Genomic DNA, 26,669 nt, shown 5'->3' with positions numbered 1-26,669 from the left:
GAGCAAATGACTGTGTGGTATAAACTTTTTTATCCAAACGCTGTTCCGTTTAGTCTGTGTTGTAGTCACCTTCGTTATCACTTTGTCACTCAGATAATCAGTTTTGTAAGCCAGTGATCAACCTAAAAAAGTTGTCATTTATCTGGTTTTAACAACAGGAAATAATTTAGAAAATGTTTTGAAGTTACTTGTGTTATGAGAACTATTACAAGAGCTTACATGGCATCATTCAAGGCAGTCTAAGCTAAATTTAACTGAACAACTTGTGCAGGTAATTTTGAGTTGGATCTTTAATATGTCTTCAATTACACGATTTTTGCGAGATCTAATAGAAATACACTTTCTTGTACTAGCTGTTATACATTCAATATCCATTAGTTAAGTATGCTTCTATAGGTTCTTTTAGTTAAGTGTTTATCAAAAACTTTTTATATCAAAAACTTAATAATTTTGTATAAATGCTTCAAAATAATTGTTTACATTTTCGAACAAGTTGTTACGCAATACTTAAATGTAACTACAAGTTTGGGCAATGGCTTGAGTATGATATAGCATCATTATTTTTATTGGCCTAAAGAAAACGCTTGAGCCGCGTTTACTGAGCTTGTCATTGTGAAAGTTACAATGATGCTCACCGCGGTGTTGGTAAAAGTCCATGAGCTGTAAAGTTGTTTTGTGAACTTCTCTTGCCCCCTGCACAATTATCCATATATTGATGGTTTCTTAGAGTATTGTTTACTTATTTAGGACAGGACTATATGGCAAAAATTATGGTGTTTAATTAAATTGCTTGTTTCAGTAAGTTAAGTATAATTCGTCATACTTTGTAGTTTTATTTTTAGTTTTAGATTTGTTTTTGTCGTTTTTTGTCTTTTTAGTTGTCTTGCCAGTCTTTACAGCAGAAAGTCACCAGGCTAATTGTCTGTAGCTTGCACTTTTCGTTAATACACAATTATTATTTTTTGCTTTACTTTACGAAACCAACCACTTCCTTTTTATACAGTAGAACAGTTTTGTATAAAGACAACTTACAGAGGATCTTAGGCTACAGATTGCTTTTAATGGAATACCGTTGCATTTTCCTGTTTAAAGAAGAAACATCTGCAATTTAAGATTAAAACGTTTTATTAGCAAGCTCCGGTAAAAACATTTTCGAAGATGAGGTAACTTTAAAGTATTAGCTAATATAATATAATGACTGATTTCGTACCACCATTAGTTGACTCTGTATGTTTTATGACGAAGACATTTTGCAATATTGAAACAAGCGTTGTAAAGCAATTGCAGATGATAAATTCTAGGCAAAAGTTTCAACGCGGAAGTAAAAATATGGAAGATATTTGAAATAACAAATAGTACAAAAGGCATTGAAAAATTAGAGTGTAGCCATTTGTGTTCTGTTAAAACATCGACATTACTATAAGCCATACGTAATGCTGTATATGAAACTTAAGGTTAGTTTTGGTTTACATGCTAATTTGTTTCAATGAATGGAACTCAATCGGTTCGGTAAAACTGTAAATAGAGTTTGTAAATATTGATCATTGCTTTGCTATATCAAAATCTTGTAATCAGCACCAGGACAAGGATAAACAAATTGAGCTTTAAATATTTGTTTAGATAAGCTGAAACCTTTCAGTAACATAAATGTTGCTACCATAACGCGTCACAGTCTACCAATGAAATCACTTAATCATGTATCAAATAGAATATTTGTATATATTTTTTTTCACAGCCAAAATCCGAACGTAAATTTTCAAGGCAGCACAATAAACAACGCCAGAGTTGTAGGTTCGCAAGGGGTCAATTATAGTAAGTGTTGTTTTATGATATGTTTTATCATAAATTCTACTATTAAGTAGTGATCAAAATTGTCAATAATTGCTTGCTGAATAATAAAAAATTTTTAACTTGTTGATCGTTGCTGTTTATAGCTGAACAGAACGAAAGCGGAATTCGATTGGACAACGAAGGCACCATGAATATGCGTGACGTGATAAGAGGAAACTCAGGTGATGACAAAAATAGTAGATAAAAGTTTTTGCAACAACTGAAATAAAACTTTCCTGTTATTGTAAACGTACTTTGACCATGTGGTATTGATAACGTTGTTGTTTAAAAATAAGTCCCATTTTTTGTTGACTCACTTTCCACGTGACTTTACATAAACCTATTTTGTTTCCGGTAAATTTTTATTTTATCTATCTTTATCTAATTTTGATTTTAATTTGTTCACGACTGTAAACATTGAAAATTATTTATTTTTAGTTTGTAATTACTCACATAACAAGAAAAAAATAAATCAATCAAATGCCAAAATTACCAATGTTCAAGGAACCTTAAATCTTGGTGATAATTGTGACAATAAAACAGGTTATGACTGTGATTAGCGAGAATATTACAAAACTGCAAACAAACCTTTAGGTTATTATCGATATTTGTATGAAAAAAATGTCACCAATTCTATAGTTACAAATCATCTAGGCTACCTCAGAGTATACTTTCCAAGGTAAGATTTGCACTGTAGACGAGTTAATACGTTAATGTAATTAATATAAACTGCACAATATCATACGTCTGTATATTTTCCATTAAACGTTAATATCATTTAACCTTACATTTTTTTAACAATATAGAAAATGTTTTCGCCGAGACGCAAAGAACTATCAATCAGGCCTCGGGCAGTTATTATCAAGAAGGACAAGTAACCGGTGGTGTTTCAGTAACAAATAATGGTGTGTTCCTGATCTACATTTCATCTTCTTACACCATAAAATGCAAACTACGACAAGCTTCTACCAATGCAGCTGTATTTTTACCGTTCCCACTTTTTGACGTCATACTTAATAATCTACACAAATTAAAAATAAGAAAACTAGATATTTTCAAGATGCTTTTTTTTGTACAAAAAGTGCACAAAAAGCACAAAGCACAAAAAGGTGTAATCATTAAACTTGCATTATTATTTCTTTAGTGTTTTTATGACGTTGTTTGTCATGTTGTCTTATTTTAATACCTACTGGACAAAGTAAATGGCCCGAAAACAAGGTAAAGTTAACATATCTTGGACGTCGGATTTCGAATCATGACGTCAAATCATTTAAAAATGCTGCAACGTTTAGTTTTAATTTTCAATGCCTGTAAATGCCGGTAGCTTGCTTTATGAAATGTGTGGATTTCAGCAGAGCAAGCGTCAGCAGAAAAATGTTTTAAGGATAGAACAACTTTGTCAACGGAGGATATTCATGTTCAGAGCTGTACAACTCGTTTTTACAAGAAATATCAAAGCGATCCGGATGTAAGTTTATTTCGTTCCTTGGTTTGCCATTAAAGTATTTATACCAAATCTCGAATCCTACTTAACCAAGCCAAACGTCATTTTATGGTTATACTGTTCTTATGTGAGAATTTATATCCTTTTGCAATATTCGGTATGATACTGCAGGTGTACCCGGTCAACAATCCTGGTCAAAGCAGGGCGCTGATAATTAACAATGTGAAGTTTGAAAATCGCCCAGATAATGTGAGACATGGAGCAGAAAAAGATTCAGAAAACTTGAAAATACTTCTAATAGGACTTGGTTTTAAAGTAGAAATTCGTCAAAGTCTTGAAAAAGAGGTAAGTGCCATGCTAGTGTACAGTGCACGAGACAGTAAAAACGCTCTGTCTGTTCAGGTTTTACCACGCAGCAATATTGTTCCCACGAACAGCATAACCTACGCTTATTGTGTTTCAGCGACTGCTTCACCTTTGTGTACCTTCATTTCTGAAATGCTCATATCTACTATGGGCGCTACTATTGCAACTTTACGTCACATCACAATAAACATAATCATTTACGTTTTTCAAACTGTAGCATAGTTTACATGACGTATTACAAACCTGGCAAGCACAGTAAGGCGTTACCACGTATATGGAAAGGTCACATAATATGTCGACTAAATAAAATAAAGTTGTTGCAAATTTTATGATAATGTTTTCTTCTTGCAAAACAATCATGTTGACTATTATTAAAGGAAATCGAAGAAGTAATTGAAGAGTTTTTAAATTCTTCGAGAAACTTCGCTGCTCCCATGAGCTTGGTTTATATTGGATCTCACGGTGGACAAAGTGTGTATAGTTCGTCATTTCTTTTCTATAAATCTATTTTAATAATGTAACCTTCTTTGTACAATATTTCATGATATAATTTTAACAATTAATCCATTACAAAGCAGCAACGCTCAACAACAAATTGTAAATTTTATGCAATTTTAACTTTCAAGTGTATTTTAACAACGTCTTTACAGATCAGCAAGACAAAAGAGATTACTTTTATTCTGGGGATTGGGAAAAGGTTTATATCGAAGATTTGTGCCAAAAGTTTTCAGCAAGCCAATGCCCTGGACTAGCCGGGAAACCAAAAATCTTCTTGTTTCAATTTTGCCGCGGTTAGTCGAAACAAAAGCCAAATATATTTTTTACAACATCATACTTTACAGACATTTCAGTTTCTGCATTTTACTCACAAAACAATAATATTAGCTTTTAAAGAAGACTGTGGTATACGTAACTCAGCAAAAGTTGAATAAGGTTCGTCATTCAACATCTTTTTACAAATTTATTTAAGGTTTAACTACCACAGCTGATAGAGATGAAGAACGCGATAGGGCTTACAAGTTCAATACCAGTAAGTTTGGTTTCATGTTTACATTGTACAGTTACTTGTTACGTTGTTTAAGACAGCAAAATGTTAAAGCAACATTTCTATGGAACTTACCGATTATAATGAGTTAATAAGGTATCTGCTGCGCGCTAAATGCGATTGTCGCACGTCAACGCATTTGCAAATAAACGCACCGAATCAAACATATTTGTCTTTTGCCATTGCCGCATGCGATTCAAGGCTGCCTTAATTCTTGCAGCTTATGTATATTCCGTATGATTGTGTTTAAGACTCAGTTACTACAACGCACCACCTACTTATACGCTTATGAGCTCTGGCACGTGAGTTTGGAGTTTATGGCGCATGATGTCATTTAACAGTGCGTGACGTCACATAACTGTGGCTAGTAATGGAATTGACGTAATGCTAAAGTATTGTTCATTCGGTAACTTTTCGGGTTTTATCTGTAATTATTTATTTAATAAAATTTTGTTTCTTTTGTTTGTTTCGATTTTGTGTTGCGACTGCGTAGTTGTTCAACGACGCAATCACATCCAGTGCAAACAGACACTTTAGCAAAGATCTCTTTCAGATTGGCTCAAGAATGACGCACAAGTTGAGGGCGAGGGAAGTGCAAAGGAAAATGCTGATATGCTTCTTGCTTTTGCAACTGCTTCAGGTCTGCTGATCAAGCCCAAACTCTTTTGTACTTGTTATTGGGAACTGTGCAATAACTTTCTTTATGATTGTTGTAGGTAACTCGGCTTATCGTAATGCAGTGAATGGTTCTTGGTTCACAACGTCACTGTGCAAAGTCTTGATGGAAGAGGCCAAAAATGACGATCTACTTTCGATCCTGACCAAGGCAAAACATTGGTTCTTTAACAGTATTCTAATAGGCTAATTGTACTTTATAAATTTGTCAGTTATTTTTAAACAACATTTCTTACAATAGCAAAACAAGATAAACTGAACCGCTGAATTTTAGGTCAATAGCGTCGTGATGAGGAAAAGGGGAAGTGGTCAGCAAGAACAAATGACTGAAGTCACACACACTCTTTCCAAGAAAATCTTGTTTTTCCCCAAAAATCCTTCTATGTAGGCTTAAACATTGATAACCGGCTTGACAGCAAATACGAGTTTTATTGGCAAAGAATTTTAGGTATCAGTGTTACCATGCAAGTAAGATATTTTATTTTGTTTACGTTGTGAAATTTACACAAGCAATGCTGTGGATATTCTAACGTACAATCAAATTTTGCAAATACATTAATTTTATCGCCACGTGTGTCAGTTCGGCCAAAGGAATACCCAGTCGTGACCTGGCCAGGTCAGCAATATATGTGTATACCATCTGGAGTCTGGTTGGCCCATTGATCTTCTACCACTTGGTGTAGCAAGCATGACTTGGTTTGAAAATCTTTCCTGAGGCATTCTGCTGACATCGCCAAATCATCGTAGTTGAGACCTCTTAATTCGAAGAAGTATGAGCTCAATATTTGAAGATATACAGATTTCCGTGCTATGTATTTCATGTATTAGTGTTACGTCATAAACCCTTGTTAAAGACCTCATTTCTGAAGCCTGCACCCGTGAGCGCACTCTTTCAGTAACTAACCAAGATTCATGACCAACAAGTACAAGTGTTACCGGCCGTTTTCTAGTGCTGGTTCAAAGAGACCTGCAGTATAATCTAGAATTATATTTCAAAATCGATATAAACTAGGCACGTCTACACAACCGTACCGGTATCGGCAGAATCTCATCATCACTCGTTGTAGCAACAGACAAGGTGCAGCCAAACCGACAAGCGCTTCCGCCCGCCGGCAGACAAGACAGCGGAATAACAATCAAGCGTAAAACAACGTAACACTCTTCTCCCTCCAATAAGTTTCGCACTGGCATTGTTTGAACATCAATCAGCATAATAGGGTGTAGGCTAAGTATATGGTAAATACAATGACAAACTACAATGTAATCACGAAGCAACCGCCATTACTTTTTTTACCCAGATGAATTTGTTCATTTTGAAGAAAACTTTTTCGACAACGTATGCTATAGTGGGTCACGTAAAAAAGGTTTACAAAAACGATTCTTTAAACACAGCAAAACTGTGTGCTAGTGCCAGAAATTATGATTACCACACCAATAAAAACAAACGAAAATCAATGTACAGCATTTCTATGCAGATAATGTAAACACAAACATTACATTGCGAACCACAGCAAAATTTAAAATAACTTGTTATAAAAGAAATTTAACCATATGATGGCTATACCAACACAACACAACACAACAATAGTACAAGCACAATAAAGGTGGGTTACGAATCACGCTTCATGCCAATAACACTACAAAAGGTATAAAAACGTGAGATTGATAGCTAAAATAGGCCGTATATAAACGGACCTGAACTAAAATACTATCATACTTGAAACTGTGGTAATTAAACGCAAATCATAGGAAATTAGTCAACAACATAAAATTAAGCATCACACAAATAAACAATTATTACGTTTCTACGTCTGGGTAACGAATAGTGCGACGTGGGCTTCGGCGGACTCAGGATAGAGATTGCTGCCAAACTGTATCGTTCAGGCCAAACCATTACTACTGTAACTAATTGTGAATGTGAATCCGCATCTGGATTTAGAACAGTAACGTTACGTCACACTAATTCCAGAAATACGAGCACTCAAAGAAAAGAACTCGGTTTCACTGTTGCAACTGTGTAAGCTTTGGACAGAAAGCTAAACAAAAATAAATCGTAATCACTGTATGGCATAGTGTACCAGATATGTCTGCTAGACTCTTCTGTAGTTAATGACTGAGCGCATTAAACAAAACGGTAAAAACAAAAACAAAGTGTTAACACACTTCCACTTACTAAGATCTCGAATAAAGGGATCCGCTGATGAGCTTCGACAGTCAAAATTACATCTGTCGCCTCGCAAGCCACATCGAGATTGCTTTCCTGTATATCGAGTTATCTTCTTATCACCAGCCCGAGATGTGCCGAAGTAACAAAGAGGAAAGCAAATATTAGCGCTTCCATAGGCCAAAACGTGTGACGACAACAGTGCAGGCAACATGAAACGAATAAAAAACTTTTATCTCAGCTACAACGGAAGCACAAGTTCACTCGATATATCGACGATATAAAACAGGTGCAATCAAAAGTACATAACACAATATAACTGTTTGCAATAATGAAAATAAATTCTTTTTCCATCTTACTATATTATCCAATTTTTCGTAAATAAACAAAAATTCTTTCCAATAGTTTGAAAAAATTACGGCGATATTTCAAAGAGCATCGGTGCATCATCCTCATGTTTAAAAGAGCAGGATTGCATGAAAGTTGCATTGTAATAAATGAATAGCGCAAATATACAATAAAGCTTTCTTGAAATGGAACGTAGCGTTTTATCGCTACCTAGATGTCAGTGGGGCGATTGCAATATGCTATGTCTATCCATATCTTTGTTATTCATATATATATTCGGTATTCAGTTAGGGCAGTGGTTCTCAAACTGTGCGTCGTTTTAATTATCCAAGAGCGTCACACTACAATTCAGAATCGTAGCTAACCTTATATCAGCTCATAACAATATATAATTTCGTCGGACAATAACTTACTATCTTCTGGCACATGAATTCGAATTCTCTCAAGATTTGATAAAGTTTGTGAAAGCAAGCAAGCCCAAACATTACAGCAAAAGACATTCTTTTTTATTCATATTTCGTTTTTTTGTTCTATCAATAAATACAACTTTGATAATACGCGTCTTTATTAGATTCTTACCGCTGGTGCGTCGCAAGTCCAGCAAACTTTTCCAAAGGCGTCGCAACGAAAAAAGTTTGAGAATCACTGAGTTAGGGCAAAAAAAATTTACTAATCAACCACAAAATCAATCAAAACCTAAACCAGGATTAAAGACACTCATAATGACGCAACAAATGTTCTCTTTCCGAATACGTTGGTTTATACGAATACCTTTAACAATATCAACTTGTTCTTCAGTTTTGTCACAGAACATGAGTTTTTATGTCATAAGTTTCTTACAAACTTTCCTAATTTTTCAAAGCAAGAGTTTGCTTGAAACAGTGAAAATATCACCTAGCAAAGGAACAATGTTACAAGTGCAATTCACCGGTGATGGACGGCAAGTAAAATAGAATTGAACAACTAAGTCAGAAACGATGTATTAAAAAAATAAAAATCGTCTTCGCAACGAGCAATATGTTGCCTTTACATGATATGAGACACCAATCTCTGATCGTTGAACGTTTATAGATTTATTCTAATTCTCAAAAACTCATTTTATCATCCAAACAATCTTTAGATTAGCAGAAAATAAAGTTAAAAAAGTTAAGTCACGCGACCTTTGACCGCTGTTTGATCTGTGTAACAAACAAACGTTCAATGTTGTCGTACTTTAACTTTCTTCGATTTGAAAGGCATCTCTCTGCTTCAACCACAACTTTCGAAGAAGGAATGTCCGTATATCTGCCAGCTGTGGCGTTTCCCTTCTTTGCATTTCAGCATTAACCTTGAAAGTATTTCATTGCGATGATATTCAAGTTTATTGTCAGAAGTTAATACAATACAAAAGTTTGCACACAGCAGTTATAGGCTATACCAGACAAAAGTTACTTACGATGGTCATTAAATCCAAAACATGTTCTTTGTCCGCATGTTCAGAAAAAACTTTTTCAATCAAAGTTGCAAAAGACGGAGAAATATTCAATGATACATAACCATTAAACACAAGCAGTAAATAAAAGTTGACTCTTGCCTTAAAAAGTTAACAGGCTATTTTTGTGGAAATCAGAACATAAAAGTGAACCCCACCCCGCACAGAGCATCTTGCTGAGTGTTCTTACAATCAAACGAAGCAAAAACTTTCTAACGTGATCGAAAGTTGATTAAACGATACAGGTCATTTGTCATAGCAATCGCAGGCTTTTAATATGTATAACAAAGAGCACTTTACTCGGTACAGTTATGAAATTATTATAAATTACTTTACCTGGATTTGCTGCATAAGCAAGCAAGAGATGAGCTACAAATTCTTCTTTTTTGTAACGACTGCCTTTACCTAAAATATTTCAACGTATTTATTTACCAGCGTTGAAAAGTAATAATTAACTTTGTTAAAATTATTTTAACATCTACATCGCTTATAATTTACACAAAATGTTTCATTAGTTAGTGTTTTTAAGTGCTAAAAAAATAATCGAAATGGTATTCATTTACTTACTTTATTTACTAATGGTATTTATTTACTTATTAAAATTTACTTCGGCCTGGTTGATGCTCACATAAATTTCTTTATCTTTTTCTTCACTGCCACTATTTTTTTCACCATCACCGTTTGTTCTTTGTCCTCTACTTGAATCCATTTGTTGATTACCGTTGTCATCCATACTCATACTGTCATCGTTTTGGTCTCTCCTGCCCTTCTGCTGTGTGTCAAAGGCAGGTAAAGACAACTTTTACTTTACTACTGTCTGCTGTGCTGTTAAGTTTAAGAAATGTAAAATCTGCTCGCAAAAATCTGTTAGTAGATCCAATTCCAGCCTTTTATTTTATTGCACATTAGTCAAACCTAAAAGTTGTTTTTCCTATTCATGAATACTGGCTAAAAATGACGCAACTTCTGTACATGTAACACACCCGTGATTAAAACAACCTTTGACGATAAGTTGTCCATCTTGATTGACGATAAAGCATTCACGGTACTTTCAGTAACTTAAGCCAAGACAGATTATTACGAGCGCTACCGAAAATATAACACAAAAACTTTACAGGAAATTGTTACAGTTCGTTAAACTCTTTATTGTTTTACTCTGCTCTGCGATCGGTGTCAATTTTCTCAGCCACGTGTTTGCCTGTTTATGCGAAATCAGCAACGAGCATAGCGTATGAAGTTGTTATCACAGCGGGGGAGAACTTTTTCTTTCTTCATGACGCTAAGTGGTGTAAACAAAGATGGCGGAAACTTGTTATAGTTAACAACATGTAATGCAAATGTATGTGATGACTGGTGAGGTAGTAACAAAGATAGACAAAGTAAAAGGCAGTGGTCGATATTTGCTCACAAACAATGAAAAGGGTAAGTTGTCACCTAACCGCGTTTTCAGATATACCTTCATCCATATGATATTAAGAAAATCCATTGGTTTCAATAGTATCTGTGTGAAAGAACATCATGTATCAACTTTGTTTTAAATGTTTGTAATTTTGGAAATATACAGCGTTGTTTTATGAAGACTCTCAATTTAAACCATCATGGCCAAAAAATACAGTTTATGAAAATTAAATTAAAAAAATATTCTTTGTCTCCACATCTCTTACCCGAATCATCATCATCATCAGAGCAAGAACTACTGTCATCTCCATGATCGCTGTCTTCACTTTTATCTCGGCAATCTAAAACATGTTAACATATCAAATGTTGCTGTCGTTTTACAAACAGATTTACTGCAAACAAAAATTATTTCGGTTAGAGTACATTTTATCACAATAAGTAACTTTACACTAACAAATGCTGAACTTATTCACATTAATAAGCTACTGAAATTTAACATGGTATCAAAAGAAATATGCTTTGCCATTTGGGCACAAATATGATGTATCCTAATCACAACCAAATTTTCTTATGACATTTGCGACCTATAGTTACTGTAACAACAATTTGCAAATATGCTTTGGTTTGAATTTTTGTGTGAACACACTCGTGGCTTCGCTTTTAATTTAAAAAAATAACGCCGTTCTCAAGATCACTCAAAAAATAGGAGCACGCTCAACTATGCCTATAGGCAGTAGAATACTACCTTAAACAGTGCACAACAGAAGGCAAGCAACTTTCCTGAAAAAAAAAACCTAGACACTATTTGCATGTTCTTTATTTTGGTATCTCTTTGGTACAAAATGGTACATGTTGAATTGCCCAAAATAGGAATAGGAAAAAATGAAAAAGACCTTCAAAAAAGACAAATCTTAGAACCAAGGACAGTATGGCAACCCTGCCTGCAGGCTAATTTGAGCGTTAAAATCAAACACGGTGTTAGACATAAGACATAGTTAAAGGAATAATTTTTTTCAAAACCTTTCATGATATAAATTATTTTTAAAACATCCAACAGTGGGATACTTTCTAGATGCAAAACAATTGTTCATTAATATTGCTATTTTTATGCATAAAACCAGGGAAATGTGAAGAAACACTAGGCTACTGTAAAACTAGGCATGTTTTTCGTTGATGCTGTTACCTGTTGCGGTCAGGTATTGACTATAGTTCGTATTTATGCAGTCGAAAACCCGTTGCAACAACTTCTTTTTAATGCAAATTAATTAAATATTTTACTCCAAACTTTTCACATTCTTCTTTCGAAAACATTCTAAGTTTTCAAATTATTGCGAAAGTATTTATCAAGACTTATCTTGTACAAACAAAATATTCTCTGAACGTATACATATAGTTCGTATTTGGACATCAAGTTTTCAAACCTAAAACTTGACAACTCTTTCACTGTAAACAAAAACGCAGAAAACAAAAATATAAATTTTTTTCTACAAATGGTCAGTTATTTGTTTTCATTTTAGGTTTTCAAGCCAAGTTTGAATATTTCTGAGGACACAAACCTAAAGATTCAAGGGAGAATTGACCAGACATAACAATATCCTTCTTATCCAGAATGTTGTATTCAATCATATCACGCATTCCGTCTTGCACTGTGTGGGAATACATCAACTTGATACAGCTGGTTTGAAAGAGTTCTTTGTTTTCAATATGTTGTGAAGCAATGACACACCCATTCTCGTTTTTCATTTGCAAGGTCAAATCTTGTCCGTTTCTAAACACAGTATGTTTATGGTTCAGCTTTAATGATTGTTAATTTATAGGTGAGACAGCTTAAACATAAACAAAAAGGTTTAAATAAAAAAACCTTTTCAAAGGCAAATGATATAGGCCTATAGTTGTTCCATTTAAATTAATAAATAAATGTATATATTTATACAAGTCTATGCTGTTTACATATGACTGCATGTTTAGAAAAATGTTTCAAATTGGCTTCACAAAATAAGATTTTCTGCAACGTTTAACTTTTTAAAAGATGTTCTTACAACAGAACAAATCAAACCTTAAGCCTCGAAATTTAAAGATTTTATGAAACGTACGTTATTCTAACTTCAAATTGCTGTTTTTGTTCATTTGTTTTTTCAAAGTTGTCAACAATTTCCCATACAATGGTGGGTAAACCTGGATGGGAACCTTTGTAAAACTTAAACAAAAGCCTCTTCGAAGCAGTATCTGCTTCACTGATCTCCATCTTAAACCTTCAACATAACAGAAATTACAGCACAGAAACATACAAGAACTGTATGAGAATTACGAATACCGACTAACAAATACAGGACAATTCTTGAATTTTATAACAATGTCGACAATTTAAATACTGCCCTTGTTGTTTAACAAGTGATGCATTATGATAATTAGAAATTCCCAAATTATAATTCTAAACTTTCATCATTCAAAAAATGCCCATTTAAATGCATTAGCATAATAGCTCTTTATACTTAAGTATAGTTACTTTTGGAAAAACCAAAAGACCCCCGGGATTTGGCGTATATCAAGATATAAATGAAAGCTTTACAAACAACTACACCTGAAAAGTAGAAAAAGTTAAAAAATGACCACTCACTCATCAAAAGATTTAATTGCAAAATGTCCATAATTGAAGATCGTCTGATCGTTTGGCTCTGATTCATCTCTCTTCTTTGTTTTGAGCTAAGCAAAAAATTAGTAATATTATCGTAATATCATTACTCTCATATTCTCTTGTATTGTATACTATGCTCAATTTGGAAATTACGTATACACACACACTTATCTCAATCCTTATATTTTGAAAAAAACGTAAGTACACACTACACATATTGAGGGTTTTCAAGTTAACAAATTCATGTATTTTCTTCACTTTGCAATACATTGTACAAGAGTATTGTCTAACAATTTTGCATGTTGTAGGCCTTTTACATACTTTACTTGACAAGTAACTTTAGCCGTGAGTGTATACAAACAAGTATTGTACGTAAAGCGGTATCCGAATACATGAAACATGCACATCTGGACGAATAAACAGCTTAGGATGTTTGTGTATTGAATTTGTTTGTAAATGTCAATAAAGTTTCATACATTGCGTAGAGTAGAACTGAAGCTTTGCACATAATCATACGTATTTACTTTTTAATTTTTGAATGATTAAAAATAATTTTTTTATGCCCAACATGCTTCTAGGAACCTAAAAAATAAAGCGCATTTGCAGATTTGTGGAATACAATTGCTTGTCAATACTTGCCTGATACTTATCACTACTGCTTCCTTTAAGAGAATAACAAGTTGGTAAAGTTATGGTAACATCCTTCTGAAATTGTTCTGATGGAACACAATGAAGGACAGGTGTAGGTAAGATTTTGTTTTCATTCTACAAGAAAAGTTGTTCTTTTAAACAAATTTTGAGACAATAAAATTTATTTAAACAAGTTAATGCTTAAATAAGCAGCTTGAATTTGTTGCTATATGTTGCTCAGTATTTATAACTACAGTAAACATATATGCTACCTCCTTGTTGAATTCATATCGCAAAGTAAAAGTAAAATAAACATAATCCTTCAAAGCTTTTGGGGGAATTATAATTTCACAACCTCCAAACTGGATACGACCACCATTTTTTCCTATAGCCTGTAAACATTTCAAATATAAATTCATATGGTATTCCGTTCACTAGCATACACACTGAGGAAAAACAATGCTAGCTACAGGAATCTATCTATAGTCTATCGCAGTAGTTTTCAGCCTAGGGGTCACGACCACAACTGTGGTCGTCAGCCTTTTTTCTGGGGGTCGCAATGTCTTTGATGAGTGGGTGCATTTTTTAACTTTTTTTGAAGGAAATGAAGTGGTTAAAAGCTGGTTTGCGAAGAATTGAATTGTCTTTGATTAGTTTTTTGCTGTACAGTGCTGTGCAACAGTTTTATCTAAGACCACTTGCATTGTTTGGGTTTATTAGTGAAAAATGTGTTTAATTATTAAATGGATAAAAACGATTGTTACATAATAGTATTGTATAGATAAGCTGTAAAGGACTGTTACCACCTCATTTTAGTATTGTTAGCTTAGTTCTTTTTTAATTTTGCAAGTAGAGTACTACTGTAGTTTTATATTTTACTCTTTCTTAAAAAATGGGAAAAAAGAGGTCTCAAAAGGTCAGAAACAAACTAGCAGTAGAGCCAGATTTAAGGTGTGCTTAATCAACAACGGTGCGACGCATAGACAAGCTTGTCTCCAAGATACAGCACCAGCCATCTCACTGACTGTGCGTTATGACTTATTTATTGGAACCTTTCATACATTACTTTTGCCTTATTTTTAGATGTATTTGTGTTATTATTGCGTGTACATAATTGCATTTTGGAACACATATTTTGGAAGAGGGTCGTCAGGTCATCTTGGGTTGCGGTACGAAAAAAGGTTGAAAACCACTGGTCTATAGTCTCTATAGTCTCACATCTTTTAAATATGCTACGTAAACGTGCTGTAAAAATACACTTTTTTGAAAAAGCATGCAAGTGTTTTATACAGAATAAACACCTAACATTTACTCTGTAATTATGATGTATGGAATCTGGTATCAGAATTGTACTGCAAAGTCTGTATGATTGCAGAAAGTTGGCTACTTCGTCAATTTTCGACAAAATCATCGATCATACAACTATCTCTGCCCAGCATTTTGTCTCAAAAACTATTTAGTTGACACAATCGTAATCACACACACACACAAGAAAGTATCCACTTACCGCCCTTGCCCTGTATGGAATGTATTCCTGCGGAGTTTCTTTAATTTCTTTCTTCACAAAACCTGGAAAAAAGTTTATTAAATGACAATCACTGACTGAAGCCCAAGACTGTGACAAATCTTTACTGATTGCTATTGTGGTTTGCTCAAATATGATTTGATAAAACGATATTTTGGCTCTTACTAAATCGGATTGTGGAATACAGCCGATTCGCGCAAACTAATTACACAAATGGTTAAACAATGTTGCAAACCGGTTGCCGCTAGTGCACTATCTGTTGCAAGTGAAACGATTGGATCATTTCTGGTCAAATATTAATTATTATCAGAAACGTAACAATGCCTTAAAAACTAATAACTTTCGATTGTATATATGAAGTATCCTAAACGTAATGAGTAATAACATATTTTATGAACAAGTATTTTATGTACAGATGTCCGAACACAAACATCCGGCAAGGATGTTTAAATGTTCTCCAGAATCCGAGCTAGTTACACATATTGAAAATTAAAACTAAAAGTTGTAGTAAACAAGTTAATATCATAATTCGAAAGTCGACATTGAAAACATGTTTACCTTACCTTTATTTTGGGCTTGTGATTCACTTTGGCCAGTGATGGATGCTGAAATAAAACAACACGATGAACAAAGTGAAAAGCTCCATTGAAATTAACTCAATCTAAAATTGTTGGCCAGATGCTGCCAATTCAATATAAAAATGCCAGTATGAAAATGTTATTGTCAAAAAAGAAAATACTTTGGGATTTTTTTAAACGCATTTTTAGAGGAAAATTCAGTCGTTATGAAAAAAGAGGAAAATTCTTTAAAAGGAGTGTGCATAGTCGCCCTATAAGGTGGTCATGTGATGCAAGGATGTGGCCTACAAAGTTTGACAGTTTGTCAACTGACAAAAAGTTTGAGCAATTCGTTTATGTGTAAGGTGTGTTTGAGGGTGCAAGAAATTCTACCAGGTGGTATCATAAAAAACTGAAGCCATCATATAATTGCTTCAAATCTTTTGTTTCATTATAAACTGAAGCATAAAGTCGTTGCCTAATCGCTCAACGTAGGGGAGGATAAGTTCTTCACTGGAAAGGATAACGAGTGTTTTCAGGGGAACTTGGGAAAATCCATCTTGGTAGGAGTAGTACACAGCTTGTTGGAAATCAAATTCACACATTGGCAGTGTACGTGACACTTCCAGTCTATCCGTTCCCATGTTAAACTTCTGGCTGGTTTGTGAAACTATGGCAAGCTTAAGATATGGTTCCAGCCGGTCAAATGAAACCAATTTCAGTGATCCATTAGTCAATTCATTATCAAATCAACAATCTGAATTCAACAGTATTGACTTGAGCAGTAATTAATGCTACTGCAGCTTACATAAAAGTGCAAGGACTAAGCACATAAGTCTCTCTGGTTGGTAAGACATGAAGAGCGAACCAACTGCTTTACGTGAGATCATCAGTGTACTGAACTGCACGTTGTATGACGTATTTAAGGAATAGAAATAGGTCGCATATACTAAACATGGCCAAAATATAGCACAGCGTTTGTTGGTAAACACACGAAACAAAACACAAATAATTTTGTAATATCATCAGATCTGTACAAGAACGCTGCAACAATAAGGGCTAATTATTACAACTAGCACAATAGCATCTGCATATTAAATAGTACTGAGCTGCATAGACTTTGTGGCACATTTCAAAAATGTAGAGGTAAACGAGTCACTGCAACAGCATCAAATTATGATCAAACAAATGTACTACTATATGGTAGTTGCTAGACAACATGTTTTTTTCCAATCATTTCAATTTCAACCTTCAATGTTTACAATGTTCAATTGTATGTTTAGAAGTGAGGCTTGCTTGAGCTCATAGCCAAAACGTTTTGAAAATCAAAGAGGGAAACTTGGGTTTGGTGGTTGGCTTAAATGGGAAAGCATATGAAAATAGATGATCATTTGAGTCAAATTGTGTAAAAAACTTTCTTTTAATTTCCTATTTAACTAGTGAAAAACAAAATGTTTGAAAACATACCTACCAAAATTACAACTTAAAAATAAGCAATGGACATCACTTGCCACTGTACTGTAGCACTTATAATAAATATACGCTTACATAATAAATAGAACAATGTTTCTTACACTACAAAGTACAACTTAGGAAAAGGTGCATTCAGAGTACCGTGGTAACATAATTAGTGGCCGTAGGTAATAAAAACGTTATAATTGTAAGCACACAATTAAATGTTAAAAATGGGTACAGTATTTCAAATAAGTAGTCTAAATTTGATTGTGTTATGTAAAGCAAACAACTGTTTGTCAACAACAATTGTGTAAAGCAAACAGTAATAATAATTTCACATTATGTAACCATATCTGAGTCATTCCATGTATAATCAACCAATTTTTTAAAAATTTGTAACCACTACTCTTGGATTTTGATAATTTCAATATATGTTATAGACCTTGGAAAATCACGAAGATTAAAAAAAAAAATTTGAAAATATCTCCAGGCGTTTTCGAGTTATTCAAATTTGAATTTTTCGCCACACGATGGCTTTTGGTTAGTGAGCACTGGTCACGCTTCATGATTTTTTTTAATATCTTTATTTCTGAAGGTAGAATAATGAAACAAATGTCAAATTCACCATTTTTGGGGTCAAGGAATTCATTTAAGCACATAAAAAACCTATACCACACCTCCTTCATGGAGTAAATTAAGTTTTTTCATTAATGTCAAAGTTCAAGTTTACGATGCAATTACAAAAATAGCAATCGCATTGGAAACATAATTTTTGCACTTTTGTGTAGCATGGTTCATGTATTTTCATATATCCAAAAATTGGAAACTTGTTTTTTGTGCTTTAAGAGTAAAGTTGGTTTTAACAGCAAGCACTATTTTTATGATATCAAGTTTGAGTCAACTTGATTTTGATGAAATGGCTTAGATATTTTTCTGCAAATTGAAAATGATATAAGGGACCAATGAGCAATTTGGCTAGCCTATGGCAATCTGGACTTTTACAAAACCTAATACTTTTAGTATATCAGTACTGTATTGCAATTGCCTGACCTTTAACAATCATTGGAAAATACTTAAGAGTTTTGATTTTTGTTTCAATTTCAAAGCCCAGCAAGAATCTAAATGTTTAGTCTACTGGTTCTAGTTTTTTTAATTCAAAAGTGTATTTGAAGTGTTTTATCATTTACCATAGGCTCAATTTTGAGCAGATATTAGTGCAATAGTAGCCTTGCATTATTGTCAGAACTAGCATCTGCAGTAGATTTGTAGAGATAAAAAAAGAGAAATACAGGTATTGGATTGGTCTACCTGATTACGGGGAAAATAGCAACTATAGGCCTATAATAGTTCTAGCCTCCTCCTTTTAACTGACAATACTCTGTTTAGATTTAGAATGATAATAAAGCATTTATCTGTTATAAATGGAGTGTTGTAGTATTGGTGTTTTGTTGCAGCAAGACTATCATAAAACCTTATACACAGCAAAAATTGAATTGATACCTTTGGGAAGTTTATGTTCCGCAGACCGAGAGTTACTGTTATGGAGAACTGCTTTGAAAGACAAAGCAGAGCAAGTAGCCAATTTATGCATGCACCACAAAGAGATATTTTTGGCGCCAAGATTTGAGCACAGGTTCAAAAATTGTTGTGACATTTATAAATCTCACAAGAAGAAAGCCAAAGGTAGCATTGTAATTACACTTGGAATTGCCAAAAAGATGGAAAAACTCTCAATGTGCGTTAAACCTGGATGGCGCGTTTGTGCGACATGCTACAAAAGATTTCAAACAGATAATAATTGTTTGGGTGATTCAGAAACAAGTTCAAATCCATCTACAAGTGATTCTGACAGCTTAAAGTTCAGCTTTGATTGTAATCCAAAATCGCAGTTTCACCAAGATTTAGCAAAAGAAACGTTAAATGAAACTTTTCAATCTGTTGGCGTGTCTCCAGTTGGACCTTCACATAGTCTACCAAAACGACAGCGTATTCTAAAAGCAAAAGATAAATTATCAAAGGTGGCACGAAAATTAGAAAACTCTTTTGCAACTGTTATTGGCACGGAAGAAGAAAATATTACAATTCATGAAAACACTATCTTCACTTCAAATGAGATCAAGTTGGTGCAGAAAAAAGCAAATGACCAAGATCTGTTAATGGAACATGTCAAAACAAAGATTGCTGGTGCAAGTTCATATAATGAAAAAGTAATGCTCCTCACACTGAAACCCCAATCCTGGTCAATTAAGCAAGCTGCTGCCTATTTTGGTGAATCTGAGTATTTGATTAAACGAGCAATGAAAGAAAAAGAATCTGATGGGATTTTGTCCAAACCAACTATTCCAGGAAGAAACAAAATATCTGATGCCACAAAAGCTGCAGTTACATCTATGTATGAAAATGATGAATTTACCCGTTTAATGCCTGGAATTAAAGATTATGTAATTGTTTCCAAAAATGTTCATAAGCAAAAGAGGCTCATTTTGTGCAATTTGAAGGAATTATATGCCACATTTTGCGAAAAATATCCCGAGCTGAAGATTGGATTCTCAAAGTTTTGTTCACTCCGTCCCAAATGGTGTGTCCCCGTATCGTCCAAAGGCAGTCATTCTGTCTGTGTGTGCATCCAACATCAAAATGCAATTCTTCTGGTTGATGCTGCCAACAACAATGAAACATACAAAACATTGATTGACAAAATAGTGTGCAGCACGGAGAACAAAATGTGCATGTTGCATCGTTGTGAACAATGTCCTGGGTCTCAAGCACTAGAAGGCCTTTTGTTTGCACAGTATGATGAGGAACTTGATGATGAAGTCCAATGCCAACAATGGAAGTCTACAGACAGGATGGATCTTATCACAGTGTTAATGACGAGACATGAGTGGATTCAAGAAATTGCAAGAGTTTTGGATGATCTTACAAAGCATTCATTCATAGCTAAATGCCAATCTAGATACTTAAACTCCAGAAAGAGTTCTTTAACAGATGATACTTGTGTGATTTTGCTGGATTTCGCCGAGAATTACACTTTTACAATCCAAGATGAAGTACAAAGCTATCACTGGAACCAGCAGCAATGTACAATCCACCCTGCTGTTGTGTATTACATGCAAGATCACATCTTGATGCAGCAGTCATTTTGCTTTGTTTCAGATGACTTAACACATGACACAGCTTTTGTGCATGGGCTTTTGTACAAACTCACTGCATTGATTCCAAGCTTGTCCAGCACCATTACTAAAGTTGAATATTTCTCGGACGGTTGCGCTGGACAGTATAAAAATTATAAAAATATGCTGAATTTGTGCCATCACAAGTGTGATTTCAACCTGGAAGCGTGTTGGTCCTTTTTTGCAACCAGTCACGGGAAATCTCCATGTGATGGTGTAGGAGGTACTGTTAAACGACTGGTTAAGACAGCTAGCTTACAAAGACCTACATCTGACCAGATTACAACCACACAAGCATTCTATAAATATTGCTGTGACAACATCAATGGAATTAAATTCGAGTTTTTGCATTCAGAAGGTTTACAAAAGGACTTGTAATGGCATCAAGGTTTTTATTAGGAAGCACAATACCTGGAACACGATCTTTCCACCATTTTCAACCCCTTTCGAAATCTTCAATAGGATACAAGCGAACAAGTGATGATAACAAATTCACAGGTATTCATTACTTTTCACATTGCAACAGAGATGATTTGCAAGTTGCTGTGAATGACTATGTAGCTTGCAACTATGATGGAAAGTGGTGGATGGGATTAATCGACGAAGTCGACACTGCTCAGTTGGATGCCCAAGTGAAATTTATGCACCCACCAGGTCCTACAAATACATTTTTTTGGCCATCAAAGGACGATGTATGCTGGGTTCCTTTCCAGCAAATTCTATGCAAAGTTGCTGCACCGATTACAACAACTGGAAGATCGTACAGTATCACTGCAGAAGCTCTAAAAACAGTGATGAAAGCCTACACCGATAGAGAATGACAATAAGGTCAAGAATAAAAATAGGAGTAGGCCAAATTGAAGTTCAAAAAGTAACTCTAATTTACTGTAACCTCTCTCAGAGTGCACCATTAGCAGGCAGTAATTAATTTTTTTGGTGAATAATCTTTAAACACTAGCAGTTGGTGCCTTGGAATTGCAACCTTGCATATATTCATGACCAGTTATACGATATTGCTCAAATCTGGATTTTATATCTTATAAGAATCATAAAAATAGTGCTTGCTGTTAAAACCAACTTTACTCCTAAAGCACAAAAAACAAGTTTCCAATTTTTGGATATATGAAAATACATGAACCATGCTACACAAAAGTGCAAAAATTATGTTTCCAATGCGATTGCTATTTTTGTAATTGCATCGTAAACTTGAACTTTGACATTAATGAAAAAACTTAATTTACTCCATGAAGGAGGTGTGATATAGGTTTTTTATGTGCTTAAATGAATTCCTTGACCCCAAAAATGGTGAATTTGACATTTGTTTCATTATTCTACCTTCAGAAATAAAGATATTAAAGAAAATCATGAAGCGTGACCAGTGCTCACTAACCAAAAGCCATCGTGTGGCGAAAAATTCAAATTTGAATAACTCGAAAACGCCTGGAGATATTTTCAAAATTTTTTTTTTAATCTTCGTGATTTTCCGAGGTCTATAACATATATTGAAATTATCAAAATCCAAGAGTAGTGGTTACAGGGCCTGGTTGATTATACATGGAATGACTCATCTATTAAACGTCGTAGTGCTCTGTAGACTGTAAATCATATTACTTACACTGTTTACTTAAGTTTTCCACCATTACTTTTTAATCAGGTAAGTAGTGTGCGCAGTCGAGTGTTATTTTAGATACAGTTTCAAACCTTACTATTTGGCTTGAACTTGAGATAATGATAGATTTATTTATAGACCTTGCAGTCTTGTAAGGATTTCAATAATACATAATTGACACTCCTTTACATTGAGTTACCTGTTGGGTTTTCTGTTACCGTAGCTGAACTGGAAGAAGTTGATTGGTTGAGGTTGAACTGTTGCTGTCGATCCTAGGTAAAGTGGGCAGTTGTAAAATTTAGTAAAAGTAACATTTCGTGTAAATACAATAAAAAACAAGACCTTACACAACACAAAAAGAACCAAATGCTGCCGAAACTTTAATCTTTAAACAAAGAATGACACCAAGTACAAAGTCTCAAATGCCATATATGTCATAAACAACTTGCATAGAAGAGGTATAACATGAAATTATTTAAATGTTTAAAGTTTTAGTTAAATGCTATCTTATAACATAAAACATGTAAATATCAAATGTGAGGAAACTCCAAATCCTGTACAAACTATGAAAGATTAGTCAATATGTGAAAAATTTTCTTTGAGGTTGACTTCAATTAATGAAGTTTTGCAGATTGTACAGTAAAGATTTTTGCATCACTAAAAGCGCAATTTTATTCTCTACAACAGGGTGTTATGACAGTTGGTATTGCAATTCTACCTCTATGCAGTCAATGACGTAAAATAAGCGATATTATACGATACACTCGAGTCGAGCAAGCCCAATAAATAACTTGAAAAAGTAATGAACAGAAAAACAGACACAGATGTTGACCAGCTTTTGAGTGAAAACAAGACGCAGTTTCAACAAAGCATCTAAAGAGATTGAAACTGGAACGAATGCGGTTGGCCTTGGACTAGCCTACTACTAGCTAATTATGCTAAAAAAGGTAAGTAATTCCCATTCAGTTGGACCAACGATATAAAGAACATGATGGGAAACTACCTCCTCCTCGTTTGTTTCTTTATATCGTTGGTTGGACCGATGCAAAAGAAGATGAACAAAGAAGAAACTTAAAGACAAGATAGCTGCACAAAAATTTAAAGACAGTTAGAAGAGAAACTGAAGTGTAAGCGTGCATAGAAAAAGCTCTTGAGCTGCTACGGATTGTGAAATGTTCGAAGATTTGTGCAGGGATCATATCAGGGATCTTCTAAACAGAAAATTTAACTTTCCTTGATGTCAGTTTATCTATTTTGATAGGAAAGATGGAAATTTAGCAGGTAGCTACTTGTGATTTGGCATATGAAGACAGAAAGTTATTAATTTTGCTTATAAAAATTTATTTAAAAAAGTGAATAAAAATTGAATTAAAGTTTTTTGGCAAAATTTTGCACATTGACTAGCCTACCCTACCCTGGTCGGAAAGCTTGCTGAGTGCACATGCAATTAAAATCCACGATGTGTTCTGCGCGTATAAGCTTAAACTTGTCTTATGTTTGCTTCGAGTATGCAGTATGCAGGACAGTATGGATTGTAAGTTTTTGTGCACCGGACAGGGTAAATTTTAAAGACTGGTGTGCACCAGTAGGCAACAAAAAGTGCGCACCGGTATGCGCGAGTATGCTAAAAATATCGCTGTTGGAGAATTACTTAGCTTACAAAGAAGATTTTTGACCGACTTTGCGCACTTTGTGCACAACGTTTTCTTTCCATACAGGCAGGTCAAGGAAATTTTCTACGGGAGTGTTCAGGTAATTTCTGGTTTTGAAAATAGGTATTCCCTGAAAATGGGAACTCAGTTTATTGTATGTTGATTTACTAGTCTCATATCACCATTAATGGTGCCTTAGTTAGTCAGAAAGAGAAAAAATGTGTTATTTAATCCACGGTTATATCTGTATTGTGTATCTGTATAATCAAACCTTTTGGAGTTACCGTTGCCATCTGTTTGAGTTGGAGTGGCAAAATTTTTTATATTTAACAAAAGGAACTGTCATTCCACATTTATTCTTTTTTAAATTGCAAGCTTTCTGTGTATCACATTGTAAAGATTTCCTTCAGGTGATTACTGTCACTTTTGAGTAGCATATAAATTTTGCCTAAGTTTTATTTTACAGCACTTTGAACTGAACCTACACTTTGGTTTTGTTCGATATGAAATCACGTTACATGTTCAGCGTAACATGTGACGTGAAATGCCTGGGACTGTTCATACCGTAGTTTTAAAATTACACGGCAGATGCAATTGATCAGGAAAAAATACCGTAACGGTGAAGAGCCAAGACCTGTCTCCTTATGGTGATGTCAAAAATTTCATTTTGATTATTTTTTGAATGAGTAAAAAACGAGAGTAGATTGAATGTTAAACTTTGGCATATAGGGTAGGTTATTGAACCAAATGCAAAATTGAAAGTTTCAATAACGTCTATTAACAGTTTATTGCCCATTATATTTCGGAGTAAGCGTTTGTATATATTGTTGTATTATTTGTGTATATTGTTGCTGGTTACCGGTATTCTTTATTTGAAAGTTGAGTCGTTTGAAGTTCATTGAAAGAGGGGCGAAGAGGTCGATGAGCGATTGTGGGCCATTTAGCTTCTAAGCCAGTGCTTTTAGCCTTCCCAAACTGTGTGTCGCCACAGATTCTCAGGTGTGCCGCGGCTATGGCTATGTGAACATGGCTTTTTTGTTTTGACTGAAATTAAAACCTGTAAACGAGAGAAACTGCTTGGAACTGACGACGAAATGCGGGTATGTTTGTCAACAATGCAACCTCGTTTCAGTCGTATATGTTCGTATAAACAAGCACATCCATCGCATCAACACGTGAAAATTAATTTTTTTAAAGCAGTTTTTCTTCTCTTGTAAGTGTGCCGCGAGCGTTTTATAATTATTCTAGTGTGCCACAAGCTGAAAAAAATTGGGAACCACTGTTCTAAACGCTCATTGAGTAACCTATACCACAAGTAGGCCTACACTCGTTTATTCATAGCTCGGTGATAAATTAGCGAGATAAATTCTCAGGCATATGGTAAAGTAATTCACTACAACTGGTAACTATAGATAGTTACTTACCTGATACACAGGCTCATATGTTTCATGAAGAGTTTGAGGCAATTGTGACGCAATATGCCCTTGCAATGTTGATGGTGGTTGTTGCATAGCTGGTATGATAAATGATAAATAATAATGCCTATGATAATAAATGATAATGATAAATAATAAGTTAATGCCCAAGCATAGCCTATATGGTAAATATTCTTGTTGCTGAACTAACAACAACTGTGACTGAGAACGTTCAGAGCTAATAATACATCATCACAATAATTTCTGACTAACATACTAGCCTATGTATATTCAAAATATTAGACTGCATATTTATATACACAACGTTAATAGGGTTCTAGGTCGATTCCACGATTCGACGGACAGACGGCGGACGATTCAACCCACGGACGATTCAACCCGCGGACGATTCAACCTACGGACGGTTTAACCATAGATATCTTATATATAACAAAATCGTTGTTATATATAAGATACATCAGATATCTATGGATTTATATCATATTATATATCATATATAACATATCTATGGATTCAACCCATTTACAAAAACGTCTACGCAGTTCGTTATCAGACAGGGATGCCGCTTTTACCTCTATACCAATACACATCTTGTGTTGAAATATAAACAAGTTTATGTACCGTGTTGTAACTAGTAGACTTGCTTATCGAAAAATAAATAAAGCCTACACGTCGATTAAAAGTCAAACCTTAGAAACAACTGTTTGTTGATGGGAATGAAGATTTCCCGCAAAAAAGTTTGAATCGGGAGATCGAACATTTCGAGAATAGTATAAGTCGCTTGTCTCCAGCCAACTTATTATTTTGAAAATAAACGAATAACCTTTCCTTTTGCAGAGAGAAGGATTCTGTGTGCTATAATTCTGCTTATTTCTTTGTGTTAGTTTGTATAAGCTAAGTTATGCTTTACTATGATCAACTATGTAACTTCGGCTTCGTGGGTTGAATCGTCCTGAGTTGAATCGTCCGCGGGTTGAATCGCCGGCGGGTTGAATCATCCGTGGGTTTAATCGTCCGCGGGTTGAATCGTCCTATGTTGAATGGCCCTGGGTTGAATCGTCCGACCACCGTTTTTTACACTTATTTTTAATTTGATTTCTATTTCTTTTTGGTTTTAGCATGTTTCTTTCTTTTTAGCTATAGCCTTATCGTCGACGTTGTAAGTGTGTCGGTGTAATATTTAACTCACTGACATGTAGCGTTCGTGATAGCCTAATAATTGCAATAATTTATACAAATTGGCATTTGCATGAGTT

The 26,669-nt window shown here is 34.4% G+C and overlaps 2 protein-coding genes across 7 annotated transcripts; one reads left to right on the top strand and one right to left on the bottom strand.

Moving 5' to 3' along the window:
* Window positions 1-754: 754 nt before the first annotated feature.
* LOC143460064 (caspase-6-like) lies at window positions 755-5,928 on the top strand. 2 transcript variants are annotated; one of them, XM_076957426.1, is made up of 12 exons: window positions 755-1,163; window positions 1,736-1,812; window positions 1,935-2,012; window positions 2,637-2,735; window positions 3,186-3,298; window positions 3,446-3,619; window positions 4,018-4,111; window positions 4,291-4,431; window positions 4,611-4,670; window positions 5,239-5,325; window positions 5,402-5,511; window positions 5,635-5,928. In XM_076957426.1, the coding sequence occupies exons 1-12, from the start codon at window positions 1,159-1,161 to the stop codon at window positions 5,746-5,748; spliced, it is 1,152 nt and encodes a 383-aa protein (XP_076813541.1). In that variant the 5' UTR covers window positions 755-1,158; the 3' UTR covers window positions 5,749-5,928. The 2 variants fall into 2 exon arrangements, with proteins under 2 accessions (XP_076813541.1, XP_076813539.1); XM_076957424.1 differs by having other exon boundaries at window positions 758-1,163; window positions 3,183-3,298.
* A 60-nt stretch (window positions 5,929-5,988) lies between these two features.
* On the bottom strand, window positions 5,989-25,511 carry LOC143460065 (uncharacterized). Of its 5 annotated transcripts, none has more exons than XM_076957431.1 (14): window positions 25,402-25,511; window positions 22,525-22,597; window positions 16,095-16,136; window positions 15,514-15,575; window positions 14,279-14,398; window positions 14,016-14,141; window positions 13,359-13,444; window positions 12,835-12,993; window positions 12,298-12,509; window positions 11,008-11,082; window positions 10,778-10,844; window positions 9,972-10,622; window positions 9,308-9,748; window positions 7,927-9,199 (listed from the first exon to the last, which is right to left on the bottom strand). In XM_076957431.1, the coding sequence occupies exons 1-11, from the start codon at window positions 25,486-25,488 to the stop codon at window positions 10,816-10,818; spliced, it is 1,071 nt and encodes a 356-aa protein (XP_076813546.1). In that variant the 5' UTR covers window positions 25,489-25,511; the 3' UTR covers window positions 7,927-9,199; window positions 9,308-9,748; window positions 9,972-10,622; window positions 10,778-10,815. The 5 variants fall into 5 exon arrangements, with proteins under 5 accessions (XP_076813545.1, XP_076813546.1, XP_076813544.1 ...); XM_076957429.1 differs by having other exon boundaries at window positions 10,800-10,844; XM_076957428.1 differs by having other exon boundaries at window positions 7,928-9,199; window positions 9,972-10,115; window positions 10,499-10,844.
* Window positions 25,512-26,669: the final 1,158 nt, after the last annotated feature.

The sequence above is a fragment of the Clavelina lepadiformis genome, chromosome 5, assembly GCF_947623445.1.
Source record: "Clavelina lepadiformis chromosome 5, kaClaLepa1.1, whole genome shotgun sequence".
Taxonomy (NCBI): Eukaryota; Metazoa; Chordata; class Ascidiacea; order Aplousobranchia; family Clavelinidae; genus Clavelina; species Clavelina lepadiformis.
This window is presented reverse-complemented; position numbering and strand designations above follow the sequence as displayed.

What these genes read in the sequence shown, in the direction of transcription:
- LOC143460064 (XM_076957424.1), top strand. An exon ending in TTCGCAAGGGGTCAATTATA is followed by an intron (nt 1,813 to 1,934) that starts GTAAGTGTTGTT and finishes TGCTGTTTATAG; the next exon opens with CTGAACAGAACGAAAGCGGA. An exon ending in TACTTTCGATCCTGACCAAG is followed by an intron (nt 5,512 to 5,634) that starts GCAAAACATTGG and finishes GCTGAATTTTAG; the next exon opens with GTCAATAGCGTCGTGATGAG.
- LOC143460065 (XM_076957430.1), bottom strand. Translation starts at nt 25,488, where the DNA reads ATGCAACAACCACCATCAACATTGCAAGGGCATATTGCGTCACAATTG. An exon ending in CATATGAGCCTGTGTATCAG is followed by an intron (nt 22,598 to 25,401) that starts GTAAGTAACTAT and finishes CACTTTACCTAG; the next exon opens with GATCGACAGCAACAGTTCAA. An exon ending in CAATTTGAAGTTAGAATAAC is followed by an intron (nt 12,510 to 12,834) that starts GTACGTTTCATA and finishes TACTGTGTTTAG; the next exon opens with AAACGGACAAGATTTGACCT.